The 14,264-nt window shown below is 40.7% G+C and overlaps 1 protein-coding gene across 1 annotated transcript in view; it reads right to left on the bottom strand.

The window, feature by feature from the left end:
- Window positions 1-14,264, bottom strand: part of HECW1 (HECT, C2 and WW domain containing E3 ubiquitin protein ligase 1) — a 681,615-nt gene that overhangs the window by 217,467 nt on the left and 449,884 nt on the right. Inside the window, exon 13 of the mRNA XM_054564310.1 lies at window positions 12,817-13,002. Within this exon, the coding sequence (XP_054420285.1) occupies window positions 12,817-13,002 (186 nt within the window). The remainder of the gene's footprint in view (window positions 1-12,816; window positions 13,003-14,264) is intronic.

The following is a 14,264-nucleotide window of genomic DNA, read 5'->3' as shown; positions in this document are numbered from 1 at the left end:
GCTTCCATCCCTCTGCTAGAGCTTAGTGTGAATGCCCCTGAATAAAAATTTTTGTGCTAACTCTTTTAGAGGGCTCCTGGATTTCTATCATACTGCTGACTCTCCCTGGCATACCAAATCCCCATTGATTTTCACAGCCAGATGGTATTTTGGCTCTTCTTCCTGGTACTGGTGATCCAGCGTGGGAAGTCCAGCTTCAGGGTGAGATGCCTTGCTCCTCAGAGGGACCTTTGCAGCTGATATAGCCTTTCCATTTCTCAACCACTGTACATGGGGGAAGAACCAGACCTTTTCATGAGTCTGCCCTTCCTACCAGTCTCCATGTGGCTTCTTCTGTAAATCCTAGGTAATAAGATTTCTGTTCAGCTAATCATCAGTTGGTTATTCAGGTTGATTGTTTTATAATTTAGTTGTAATTCCACTTTGGTCCTGGGAGGAGGTGAGTGTAACTTCTACATATTACCCTGCCATTTTGGATCCTTGTACCTTTATTTTAAGTGTATCTTTATTTTAATTTGATTAATATAAATTTTTCTTTGGCCCTATATAATGACTCTGGATTTGAATACTTTTTTAAAAAATTTATTTACTTTTTAAATACATTTGTCTCTGCCTCGCCCCCACCTCTTTCTCTTGCCCCCTCCTTCCTTCCCTCCCTCAGCTCTTCCCCTTTGGTTTTGTCCATGAGTCCTTGCTATATGTTCCTTGACTTTCCCCTTCCCTTCCCTTTCCCTGCCCCCCCCTTCCCTCTTGTCTCTGTTGATTTCTTTTCCTTTCAGTGTTGCTGGTCATATTTTCCTTGCATCTTTGCATTGTTGGTTAGGTTCTGTTTATAGGTGAGATCATATGGTATTTGTCTTTCACCCCCTGGCTTATTTCGCTTAGCATGATGCTCTCCAGTTCCATCCATGCTGTCGCAAAGTTTAGTACTTCTTTTTTTCTTTCTGCTGCGTAGTATTCCATTGTGTATATGTACCATAATTTTTTGATCCAATCATCTCCTGATGGGCATTTAGGTTGCTTCCAATACTTGGCTATTGTCAATTGTGCTGCTATGAACATTGGGGTGTATAGGTTCTTTTGTATTGGCGTTTTGGTGTTCTCAGGGTATAGTCCCAGCAGGGGAATCGCTGGATCAAAAGGCAGTTCCATTTTCAGCTTTCTGAGGAACTTCCACACTGCTTTCCATAGTGGTTGCACCAGTCTGCATTCCCACCAACAGTGTACTAGTGTTCCCTTTTCTCCACAGCCTCGCCAGCACCTGTTGTTTGTGGATCTGTTTTGAATACTTTTTTGTATATTAATATATCACCATTGGTTTTTCTGTTATTTTCTCACCATGTTATTATTTATTTTATTTTTAAAATTACTGAATCATTTCATAACTGTCTTTTTATAAGCGAGCTCTGTTTGTTACCAAATCTGAAAGCATTTATTTTTGGTGCCTGAGCTTGTCATACTTTCACCTATTGCCATAAGTTTTATATCTGGCTTTACCTTTATTATCTTAATTTTTATTATTTTTACTTTGTTTTTTGTGGTTTTTGTAGGTGTTGTATAAAATGTATTATGTTCATTTTTGAAGGAATTTACAAGGGAAAAATCTTGTTTTGAATGATATGAACATTTGCCTTTAAAGTTTGTTGAATAACTGTATGTAGCCTTTGACTTTCAAATTATCTAGTTTGACTCTTTTATAGCCACATAGGAACATCACACAACTTTCCTTGCCCTCCTCAACTGCCCTCTTCCTGTTTCCTCATCTTTTTCATTCTAGTCTGGGGATATTAGTTGATCCAGATTTTTGCTATACAACTTCTCTTTTTTATTATACATATTTTCCCATACTTTACTGAGGTTTTTCCAACATGTTTTTAAATATTTTGGGGAGAGAAAAGATGGTGGAGGAGTGAATGGGAGTCACCCTGACCTCCTCCCAAGACCAAACTGGAATTGCGACTAAATAGTGGAGTAATCACCTGGAAAACAATGCAACGATAGTGGGAGAGGAGCCTGGGAGCCATGAACAGTGGATTCAACTCTCACATATCCCAATGGGTGAGAAGTGCGGTGGAGGCTCAAGAGGGTTGGCTGGGTGTCCATGGGCACTAGCAACAGACGGACATTGAAACGGCCAGTTAGCTTCCCCCGAGAAGAACGGGGTCTGAATCATAAACAGGGACCCCTAAACTACAGCAGCTAAAACCAAGAAAATACAGACAAAACGCAGAGAGGGGAGCTCTCTGCTAGCGACAGGTGACTGGGGATGCAAAGAGACATTTAAAGAGCCAACGCAAAAATTGCAGTGGCAGCCACCCTCCTTGATCTCTGGGTAGAGGTGGCAGCAGGGTGGGCTGGTGCCTGGGAAAAGACTGGTGAGGAAAACTTTGTGAAGAGAACTGACATGGTGCCCAGTGCAGCCCGGGTGATAACACACCTCCCACTCTGCAGCTACCATCTCGCTCAGGCATAAGGGAATCAATTAACCTGCCTTTTGTGCACTTCACACGGCTTCTGCATGTGAGCTGGGGGACTGAGTGCAGACTGGCTGGGAGAGCCTTGAGGAGAGACTGGAGACGGAGGCGTTGGGGAAAGAACGGGAGGAGGAACCCAGGAGTCCCAACTCCCTCCGCGTTCTGTAGTCTCCATTGTGGGCTGGAAAGGCGCGACCCCAAAGAGGCAGAAGCGAGGTGCGCATGAAACAGACTGCCCACTGTTGAAACACAGTCCGCACAGGGGGTGGATCCTTGGCCCAAGGGGTCACAGAACTGTCCAGAGACCCCTGAGGAGAGACTAGAAATGGATGTGTTGGGGAAAGAATGGGAGTAGGAACCTGGGAGTCCTGACTCCTTCTCCTTGCCTTAGTCTCCATTGTGCGGGAAGAGGCAACACCCCCAAAGAGCCAAAGGCCGAAAAGCACACATAGACACCCCAAAAACACCTAGTGCAGGCGCGCACACTAGCGCCAAGTGACCGGTGAGGGTTGGCGAGCGTGTGTGTGACCCGCGCGGGGTGGCGAACGCTTGCATCGGCCCGCAAGGCCTCCCACAGGTTGGCACCCATACGGCCTACGAGGGAGTGCACTGAGCCGCAAGGGCAGGCATAAATTGATGCGCTCGCCCATGGCTGCGGAGCGGCCAACAAAATTAGTAGATCCCCGGCCAAAGGGGACACAGAGCTGCCCAGAGTCCCGGGAAAAGAGACCGGAGACAGGAGTAACTGGAGAGTCCCGGAGCTGAATTCCTCCCATTTCCGTAGTCCCCATTTGGCGAGGGCAAGCAATGCACCCAAAGAGCCAAAAGCTGGGAAAACACACAGAGAAGACCCTAAACACCAGTGCTGGGGAGCTCGCCGGCCATGAGGGGACAGAAGAGTAGGCGGGGTAGTGAATAAGCCCCCTGGTCTGGGGCAAGCATATGCGAGCCCAGGCAGGTGGGGGATCCTGCCGCACTGGGAGCACGCTCAAGGAGCTGGCGTGACAGTGCAGAGAGATCCCAAAAAATAGCCCAGCCCTGACCGAAGGGGTCACAGAGCTGCTCCAAGCAGGAGTCAGACACAGGCATTAGACACCTGGAAGGCTCAAACAAACAACCCAAGGTCCTATAGGGTCAACAACTGACATCAGCAGAGGCAGGCCCAGAAAGAAAAGTACAGGACAAAAATACTTAACACTCTCTCACAAAAATGGGAAGAAAAAGAAGTTCCCCCAAATGAGTGGAAAAGGGGACTCCCCACAGAGAGAGCTAAATGAAATAGAGGCAAGGAAGCTATCAGATCCTGAATTCAAAACAATGGTTCTAAGGAAGCTCAATGACCTCAGCCAGCTCAAAGAGAACTATGAGAAACTGCAGAGAAACTATCAGGATCTTACAGCAAACTATATCAGCCTGGAAAAGGACATAGAAAAGATCAAGAAGACACAAGAGAATATGAAGAATACCATTTCTGAATTGAAGAACACAGTAGAAGGAATCCAAAGCAGGCTGGATGAAGCTGAGGATCGAATAAGTGAGATGGAGCATAAGGTAGATAAAAGCTCCCAGAAAGAACAGGAAATGGAAAAAAGACTCAAAAAGAATGAAGAGGCATTTAGGGAAATGCAGGACAACTTGAAACGCCATAATATCCATATAATAGGGATACCAGAAGAAGAAGAAGAGGAGCAAGGGATAGCAAACCCCCTCAAAAAAGTAATGATGGAAAATTTCCCTAATTTGAGGAGAGAAAGGCTCTGATTGATTCAGGAGGCACAGAACACCCCACTCAAGAGGGACTCAAAGAGGTCAACTCTAAGACACATCATCATTAAAATGGCAAATGTCAAAGACAAAAAGAGAATCCTCAAGGCAGCAAGGGAGAAGGAGAAAGTAACATACAAGGGGGCCCTGATATGCCTAGGAGCTGACATCTCAACAAAAACACTACAAGCCAGAAGGGAATGGCAACAAATATTCTACGTTATGAAAAGCAAGGGCCTACAGCCAAGGCTGCTCTACCCAGCTAGGCTCTCCATTAAAATAGAAGGGGAAATACGGAGTTTCCCAGACAACAGAAGGCTAAAAGAATACATCTCTACCAAACCAGCACTCCAAGATATGCTAAGGGGACTGGTTTAAGCAGATGAAGGAAAAGAATGAGAGACAGAGGAACACAGGTACAAAGAGAAAAGATGAGTATGTTTCTATCAGTAATATCTCTCAATGTGAATGGACTAAATGCCCCAATCAAAAGACACAGGGTAGCTGAATGTATAAGAAGATATGACCCGCACATATGCTGCCTACAAGAAACCCACCTCAGAGCAAGAGACCTACACAGGTTTAAAGTAAAGGGATGGAAAAAATATTCCAAACAAATGGGCAAGAGAAAAAGGCCGGGGTTGCCATACTTGTATCAGACAAAGTAGATTCCAAAACAAAGGCCATAAAAAGAGACCCAGAGGGGTACTTTATAATACTTAAAGGAAGAATCTATCAAGAAGACATCAACACTGTACACTTATATGCTCCCAATATAGGAGCCACCAAGTTTATAAGGAAAGTGTTGGATGACTTCAAAAAAGATATAGACAGCAACACACTGATAGTAGGGGATTTGAACACCCCACTGTCAAAAATGGACCGATCTTCCAAACAAAACATTAATAAACATATTGTGGCACTGAATGACACACTGAATCAAAGTGACTTAACTGACATATATAGAACCTTACATCACAAAGAAGAAAAATACACATTTTTTTCAAATGCTCATGGCAGTTTTTCAAAGATAGACCACATGATAGGACACAAAGCAAACCTCAGCAAATTTAGGAAACTTTAAATAATACCAAACTTTTTCTCGGACCACAAAGGCTTGAAGCTGGAAATCAAACTCAAAGAGAATCTTCAAAAACTTGCAAACTCATGGAGACTGAAAGGTAGACTATTAAACAATGAATGGGTCAATAATGAGATAAGAGAAGAAATAAAAAAATTTCTGGAAACAAATGAAAATGAACAGACAACAGTCCAAAACCTATGGGACACAGCAAAGGTGGTCCTAAGAGGGAAGTTCATAGCAATACAGGCTTACCTAAAAAATATAGAAACATTTCAAATAAAAGATCTAACACTACAACTTCAAGAACTGGAGAAACAACAACAAATAAATCCCAGAGCAAGTAGAAGGAAGAAAATAGTCAAGATTAGAGCAGAACTGAATGACATAGAGATGAAAAGAACAATTCAGAGGATCAACCAATCCAGAAGCTGGTTCTTTGAAAAGATAAATAAAATTGACAAACTTTTATTCAGACTCATCAAGAAAAAAAGGGAGAGGACCCAAATTAATAATATCAGAAATGAAAGAGGAGAAATAACAACCGATACCACAAAAATACAAAGGATCGTCAGAAACTACTATCAACAATAATATACCAATAAATTTGAAAATCTTGACGAAAAGGACAAATTTTTAGAAAAGTATAATCTTCCAACACTGAAGGAGGAAGAAACAGAAAGCTTGAACAGACAGATAACAGCTGGGGAAATTGACGCAGTAATCAAGAAACTCCCAGCACACAAAAGCCCAGGGCCAGACAGCTTCCCAGGAGAATTTTACAAGACATTTAAGGAAGAGCTAACCCCTGTCCTTCTCAGACAATTCCAAATAATCCAAGAGGAGGGAAGACTCCCAGACTATTTCTATGTGGCCAGCATCACCCTGATCCCAAAACCAGATAAAGACCCTACAAAGAAAGAAAACTACAGGCCAATTTCGCTGATGAACATAGATGCTAAAATCCTCAACAAAATATTGGCAAACAGCATACAGCAATACATTAAAAAGATTATCCACCCTGATCAAGTGGGATTCATCCCAGGCATGCAGGGATGGTTCAATATACGCAAATCAGTAAACGTGATACATCACATAAATAAAAGAAAAGACAAAAACCACATGATCATCATGATAGATGCAGAAAAAGCATTCGATAAGATGCAGCACGTATTTATGATCAAAACACTCAGCAAAATGGGAATTAATGGGGCATTGCTCAACATAATTAAGTCCATATATGAAAAACCTACAGCCAATATCATAGTCAACGGGCAATAACTTAAAGCTTTCCCACTAAGATCGGGAACACGCCAAGGATTCCCACTCTCACCGCTTCTTTTCAACATCGTATTGGAATTCCTAGCCACAGCGGTCAGACAAGAGAAAGAGATAAAAGGCATCCAAATAGGAAAGGAGGAAGTAAAACTATCATTGTTTGCAGAAGACATGATAGTGTACATAGAGAACCCTTTAGACTCTACGAAAAAACTCCTCAACCTAATGAGTGAATTGGGCAAAACTGCAGGATACAAAGTCAACATTCAGAAATCAAAGGCATTTTTGTACACCAGCAATGCAATAGAAGAAGAAATCAGAAAAGAAAATACCATTAGATATAGCAAGAAGAAAAATAAAATACCTAGGAATAAATTTAACCAAAGAGGTAAAAGACCTGTACGCAGAAAACTATACAACATTGAAAAAAGAAATTAAGGAAGACACAAATAAATGGAAGCATATACTGTGCTCATGGATTGGAAGAATTAATATCATCAGAATGTCCATACTACCCAAAGCAATTTATAGATTCAAAGCAATCCCTATTAAGATACCAATGACGTATTTCACAGAACTAGAACAGACATTTCAAAAATTTATATGGAACCATAAACGACCCCGAATAGCCGCAGCAATTTTGAGAAAGAAAAACAAAGTAGGAGGTATCACAATACTGGACATTAAACTCTATTAAAGCCACTATACTCAAAACAATCTGGTACTGGCACAAGAACAGGCCCATAGACCAGTGGAACAAAATAGAAAGCCCAGAAATAAGCTTAGGTCTCTATGGGCATCTAATATTTGACAAAGGGGGCAGAAGCATAAAATGGAGCAATAATAGCCTCTTCAACAAATGGTGTTGGGAGAGCTGGATGGCTACATGCAAAAAATTGAAATTGGATCATCAGCTGACACCATACACAAAAATAAACTCAAGATTGATACAGGACTTAAATATAAGTCGCAACACCCTAAAAGTCCTAGAGGAGAACATTGGCAGGAAACTCTCAGATAGCCCACGCAGCAATTTTTTCACTGATATGTCTCCTAAAGCAAGGGAAATAAAGGAAAGAATAAACAAGTTGGACCTCATCACAATAAGAAGCTTCTGCACGGCAAAAGAAAATATCAGCAAAATGAAAAGGGAGCCAACCGTATGGGAAAATATATTCGCTAATGATACATCAGATAGAGGTTTGATCTCCAAGATATATAAAGAACTCACTTGACTCCACTCCAAGAAGACAAATGATCCAATCAAAAAATGGGCAAAGGACCTGGGCAGATGCTTTTCGAAAGAGGAGATACAGAGGGCCCAGAGGCATTTGAAAGGATGCTCAGCATCACTAGCCATCAGAGAAATGCAGGTCAAAACCACCATGAGATACCACCTCACACCAGTCAGAATGGCCATAATAAACAGATCCACAAACAACAGGTGCTGGCGAGGCTGTGGAGAAAAGGGAACACTAGTACACTGCTGGTGGGAATGCAGACTGGTGCAGCCACTGTGGAAAGCAGTGTGGAATTTCCTCAAAAAGCTGATAATGGAACTGCCTTTTGATCCAGTGATTCCCCTGCTGGGACTATACCCTAATAACACCAAAACGCCAATACAAAAGAACCTATCCACCCCAATGTTCATAGCAGCACAATTTACAATAGCCAAGTGTTGGAAACAACCTATATGCCCATCAGTAGATGATTGGATCAAAAAGTAATGGTACAAATACACAATGAAATACTTCGCAGTAGAAAGAATAAAAGAACTAGTAAACTTCGCGACAGCATGGATGGAACTGGAGAGCATTATGCTAAGTGAAATAAGCCAGGGGGCGAAAGACAAATACCATAGGATCTCACCTATAAGTGGAACCTAACTGACAATACAAAAATGCAAGTAAAATAAGACCAGCAACACTGAAAGGAAAAGAAATCCACAGAAACAAGAGGGAAGGAGCAGGGGTGGGGTAAAAGGAAGGGAAGGGGAAAGTCAAGGAACATATAGCAAGGACTCATGGACAAAACCAAAGGGGGAAGAGCTGAGGGAGGGTAGGAGGGAGGTGGCAAGGGAAGGTGGTGGGGGGCAGAGACACCTGTATTTGAAAAAATAAATTAAAATTAAATTTAAAAAAATTAAAAAATAAAATTTTGGCAGCAATTATTTTTATATAAAAATAAAATGAATTCATCCATCAATAGGGACTATTTCTATATTTGATTCATTTAATTACTTGCCATCTTTTTGTACCATGATTTTCCCATTATTGATTTCCTGTTCTATATTTATGAATCATCTGCAGAATGGCTTTGGTGTTTCCTTAGAACAGGTAAAAGAGTAAGGTTAGCTCTTAAATTTTGCACATGAGATTGTTTTCTTTATGTATTTACATTTGAATGATATCACTTTATCTGGATATAGAATGATTGGGCTACAGTCTTTCTTCATTAATAACCTGTAATTGTTTTTCTGTGCATTTCTATAGTTTCATGGATGTGAAATTTAAAGCTCATTTCATTGTTATTATTTTGTAATAACTGTCATATTATCATGGGTATATTGATAAGATTAAAAGCTCTAGACATTTCAGAGTATATGTTCATATAGAATTTATTTTAATTAATTTTATTGTTACTCAGTAAGCTCAATTAATCAGCCCACCTAAACTGTTTTGATCTCAAAGTTTTATGTTCAATACTTAATAATTAGATTAATATTCATATTTAATTATTGTTGCTGTACCTATTATTCTGGTTTTTGTCCTGGGAATGTCTATAAGCCATTCACCCAACAGAACTTTATTGAGTGCCAACTATGTGACAGGAACAACTTTAGTCTCTTGTGGTTTCATCAATGAGTAAAACAAAGATCCCTGCTCTCAATTCTGTAGTCTAAATTCCGCTAGGAGAAACAGACAAAACAGGATACCTAAGAAATACATGAGTTACATAATGAGCACTTGGATTAGGGGTCTTGGGGGAATTTATGGTTGAGAAGGTGAGATATACTTTTCTCTTGTTCAGTTTTTGCATTTTTTAAAACTTTCCCTTCACTCTTTGTAATTTGCTTTCTCCTCTCTTCCTTGGCAGCTGTTTCTATGTTCAGATTCTTTATCAGTAATTTAATTTTACATGACATTAATTCTGCTCTGTGTTTATCCCTATACTATTACATTTTGTTTTTCCTTGTAAGCTTGAATGTTTATTTTTAGCCCATTTAGCTTTTTTTGTAATGTAGTAAAAACACTTAACCTGGGATCTACTCTTAACTCATTTTTAAATGCACAGTACAGTGTTTTTAATTGCATGATGCTGTATAGCTTCTCCATTATTTATGACTGAAACTTTATACCCATTAAACAGAAACTCACCCTTTTCTACTTTCCCCAACCCCTAGCAACCACCATTCTACTCTGTTTCCTCTTTTTAAGGGCTGAATTGCATGTATATGCCACCTTTTCTTTATGAATTCATCCATCGATAGACATTTAAGTTATTTCAGTATCTTGGCTTTTGTGAATAATGATGCAAAGAACATGAAAGTGCAGATATTTCTTTGAGATTTTAATTTCAGTTCTTTTGGATATATACCCAGAGGTGGTATAGCTAGATCATATGCTAATTTTATTTTCTTATGTCTGTTTCCTTTCAGCTTGTTTTCTGTTTGTGATATCTTCTTGATCAACAGAGTCATGTGCTCCTGTGTCATTCTGTGGATAAGCTAATATCTTTTAAAAAGTCATTTGTATTTTCTGAAGAGAACTATACTATGAGATGTGACTGTTCTCAGATCATGATTCCCTTTCCTTCATGTAGCCATAGGTCTTCATAAGCCCCTTCTCATTTTGTTGTTCCTGATCATTAGTATATACCCCTCATCTCCAACACTGGTACCACATCTTCAGCCCCATCACCTCTTTGGATGATAACAACCCTCCTCAGCTAAGCCCTGTAATCAGCTTGAGGCCCACAGGTGATCTCTAAGAATGTTGATGGGAGGCTATGTCCTCTTCTTCCACACTAAAAAATGACAGATGAGTCAGATGCCATTTTATTCTTTGCTCCAGTCTTTTGTGTGGATGATTATGTATGTAAAGACACAAAACAGCCCATTCCTAGTCCTTCTACTCCTGCCACAGTGCTTACTAAAGATGAAGGTTGTCATCTCTGAATGTGCTGATAAAGCAAGAAGCAGATTCCCATGTTAATTTACTTTTTATATCTGGTTATAAAATCATGAAGGCAAGGAAGATATTATTATTGTTACTTTATGATAATTAAAATGAGATTCAGGTTGGTGAAGTGACATGCCCAGTGTCACATGTCATGTGCTTAGAACGGGATGAACTAGTCCCAGTACACATGCCCTGCCCTATTTTTATCTGCTACCCTCCAGTGTTCATCTATACTAAATGGTTTGTGATAATACATTTAAAAATTACTGTTACTTTACCCCCAGCAATATTACCTGCCATCTATGAGTCTGTGTGTATTCAATTAATAAGGAATCAGAGAGACCCTTTTTGTGCCTGTCTATACCTAGTCACACAGCTAGTCTGTATCATAACTGAAAGTAGAACTCTTGTCTTCCTATATCAAATTCAGACATTTTCTTTCTTGTATATGATACCACCTTATTAAACAGAATTAAAGGAAAAATGTCTTTTCAGAAATTCCCTAATATGCATTACAAAATTACTAAATCTCTAGGTACATGTCTCAGCTACTGTGCTTTCTGTTATAGTGATGCTAGGAAGCAGTGTGTGTACCATGGAAGACAGGGGCCGATGGCATTTGGGGCCTCTCTGCATCCCACTAGACCCTCTGGTGTTTGTATCCTGGTATGAGAGCTTCAGTCATAAAAATCCAAGGATAAACAAATGGTTTGCATTGGTGTGTGTTCTTTGCATAACAAACAGTGCCTTTCTGTTCATTGATCCATAGTGGTGTCTTCTGTCATCTCTGTTAAATAATAAATACAAACACGGCTACACTACAGACCACTGAAGGGAGGCAGGTGTACCCCAGCACTGACCCTCTTTATTTCTTACCCTAACACTTCCCAGGAAGTCCTCACAGTATAAATCACTGTCATTTTCTTGGTGGAGGCCACATCCAATAAATGAGAAGATTTTGAGGAGCAGATTCTGTCCATGGTGGCTTTTCTGCTACACAAGAAATCCTCCCACCCCCATTTAAGCCCTGGCTATAGAGGGACTGGTCATAGAACTTACTTGTTCTAATGGATTTTTATTAGTGGACACAGTCTTTTCTCACACAATTCAGAGAGTCCAGTTACTGAGGAATGCTAAGTGGCTTGTGGTAGAGGGGTTTGTAGCTTCCAGGGGACAATGACACCAATAAACTCACATTGGGGAACTGTGGCTTTGCGGATTCATTATCGCAAAGGAAAGAAACAGTGTAATTCAGTTTCCTGTTGAGAGATATGTTTGCTGGTAAAGCTTCTGATTCCTTTGACTCTAAAAAAATGGAGGGGTTCTCTCTATCAAAGCTCACAAAAATTACACCAAGACAATTCCTTAGTAATTTGGCCTGTCCTATAAATACATTGAGATGAGTGATGGTAATTAAGAAAAAACATTCTTACTTTAGCAAACTCAGCTAGACTCCAAAGCATTGCTGCAAAGAACCAGTTTTGGTTAATGTCACACAAAGGCAAAATGCAAGCCAGTTAACATGGCACGGACTCAATATGCCCATCACTGTTTTCCAGGCTGTTTTAGTAAGAACTGAAGGCTTATTAGGGAAATCACAATGAGTAATCTAATAATGTCACTCCAATTTAACTAATAAGTTCATTCCCTAAGAGTTAGCTGTCTAAGAAGGCAAAACAATAGAAATATCATTGAACAGAATCTCATTTCTAGTTGCAAATCTAAATTTTAAGAGATATAGACAGTAGTTCTCAAATGGAGAAGATTTTGCCTCTCAGGGGGCATATAGTAAGGCCAAAACTTGGTGGGGTGCTATCAGCCTCAGTGGGCAGAAGCCAGGGCTGCTGTTAAATATACCACAATGCACAGGACAGAAATCTTGCTGTGGATAGTTCCTTTTTACTCCTTATGGCTAAGGGCACATCTCAAACACGTAGGCTCTCCTCTCCTTATCAGCCTCCTTCCACACTTTCTCGTTCTCTTCTCCTTCAAGGAAAGAGCCCCTTTAATGAAAGACCCACAAAGCAATCACACTCACCTTTCCCTGCTGGTCTGTTTTGATTTCCCAGCCCCGAGGTAATTCCAGCCGTGTGTCTGCAAACATGTTGATGAAATTCACCAGGTCCCGGTTGTGCTGGTAACGTTCGAAATTGCGAGCATCTCGCCGGACTTTAAGAATCATGTGCTTTAAGCAGGTGCTACTGGTGAAGACTCGGTAAGCAGTCTGAGGTGGGATCAGAGCCAATTGTGGTAGGGAGTGGAGGATTAGGAAAAACACAGACCAAGTACCTTTGAAAAAACTTAACATAATATAATGTGATTTCTACACAGCAATTTATTGTGAGCCTCAAGTAGGTGGCCTCAGAAGCAACGATCTTGCTCAAAAATTAATGAGCACCCATAGATACAGATGGACCTATTTGTGATCCTTATCTACATGCTGCTTTGCAGCCTTGGACACAGTCCACCTCCCCATGCATCTCAAAGCCCCCCTTCCCTTCTATCTCCTTCTCTCTCAGCAGCTTGGCTCTCTTGAGTCTCTCGATGACTCCTTTGATCCCTCTGTAGAAAAGTTTGTGTGTAGAGAGGTTGGGGGATGAGAAAAACAAATGCTCCAGAAATTTCTAATTGTCTAGATGACAATTTCATGGCACATGGGGATGAAATATTCATGTGATAAAAGAGGAGATTGCTTGCAACTAGAGCAGACTGGCACAGTGACCCCTGTTGGCTCAAGGCCCCCTGGTGCCCATTTGTGAGAGCATCAGTGTCTGGCACCCTTGTCTCCATTAAGAATTCACCCCTGCACCACAGGACAGCTGCTTTGGGTCTAAACACTGAATGTCCCAAGGGCTTCTCAAATATAACCTACTAAAAACTGATCGTCTCCTTCCCTGCCACAACATTTTTCACCTCATTAAACTGTGCACCTGTGTAATGGAGTCACCACTTAACTGGGTGCTCAAAAGCCAAGCAGACTCAGACTTTCTTGAGTCCTAATTTCCTATCCCCCTACCAACACAGTGATTTCAAGTTCTGTTATTAATTCCACATAGAAATATCTCCTGAAATGAGTCATTCCTTTCCATTAACCCAACCCCTTACTTATCAGACTTTGATCATCTCTCACTTGAGCAATTGAATTAGCCATTAGTCTTAGCTCTTCAGCCTCTCTCACACACTTCTGCCAAAAAAAAAAGAAAAAAAGCTTCATCAAATACCCTCAATCATGTAATTTCTATGTCTAATACTGCTGCTTGTTTCTGTTGCCAATTGGAGTAGATCTAGGCTCCTTTTCATATCTTACATGGTGTTTTCCTACCTTTTCTCCAGCCCCTCTTTCTGCTTATGCCTGTCACTACACTCCAGTCACAAAAGACCCAACACCAAGTCCCTTCACAGTTGCTTGTTTACTCTCTCTGCCTGGGTGATTTACTTCAACCACTTTTAATCTTCAAGACTCAATTCAGCAGTTGTTTTGTAAGG

The sequence above is a fragment of the Pteronotus mesoamericanus genome, unplaced genomic scaffold, assembly GCF_021234165.1.
Source record: "Pteronotus mesoamericanus isolate MK-2021 breed Mesoamerican mustached bat unplaced genomic scaffold, CSHL_Meso_final scaffold_85, whole genome shotgun sequence".
Taxonomy (NCBI): Eukaryota; Metazoa; Chordata; class Mammalia; order Chiroptera; family Mormoopidae; genus Pteronotus; species Pteronotus mesoamericanus.
This window is presented reverse-complemented; position numbering and strand designations above follow the sequence as displayed.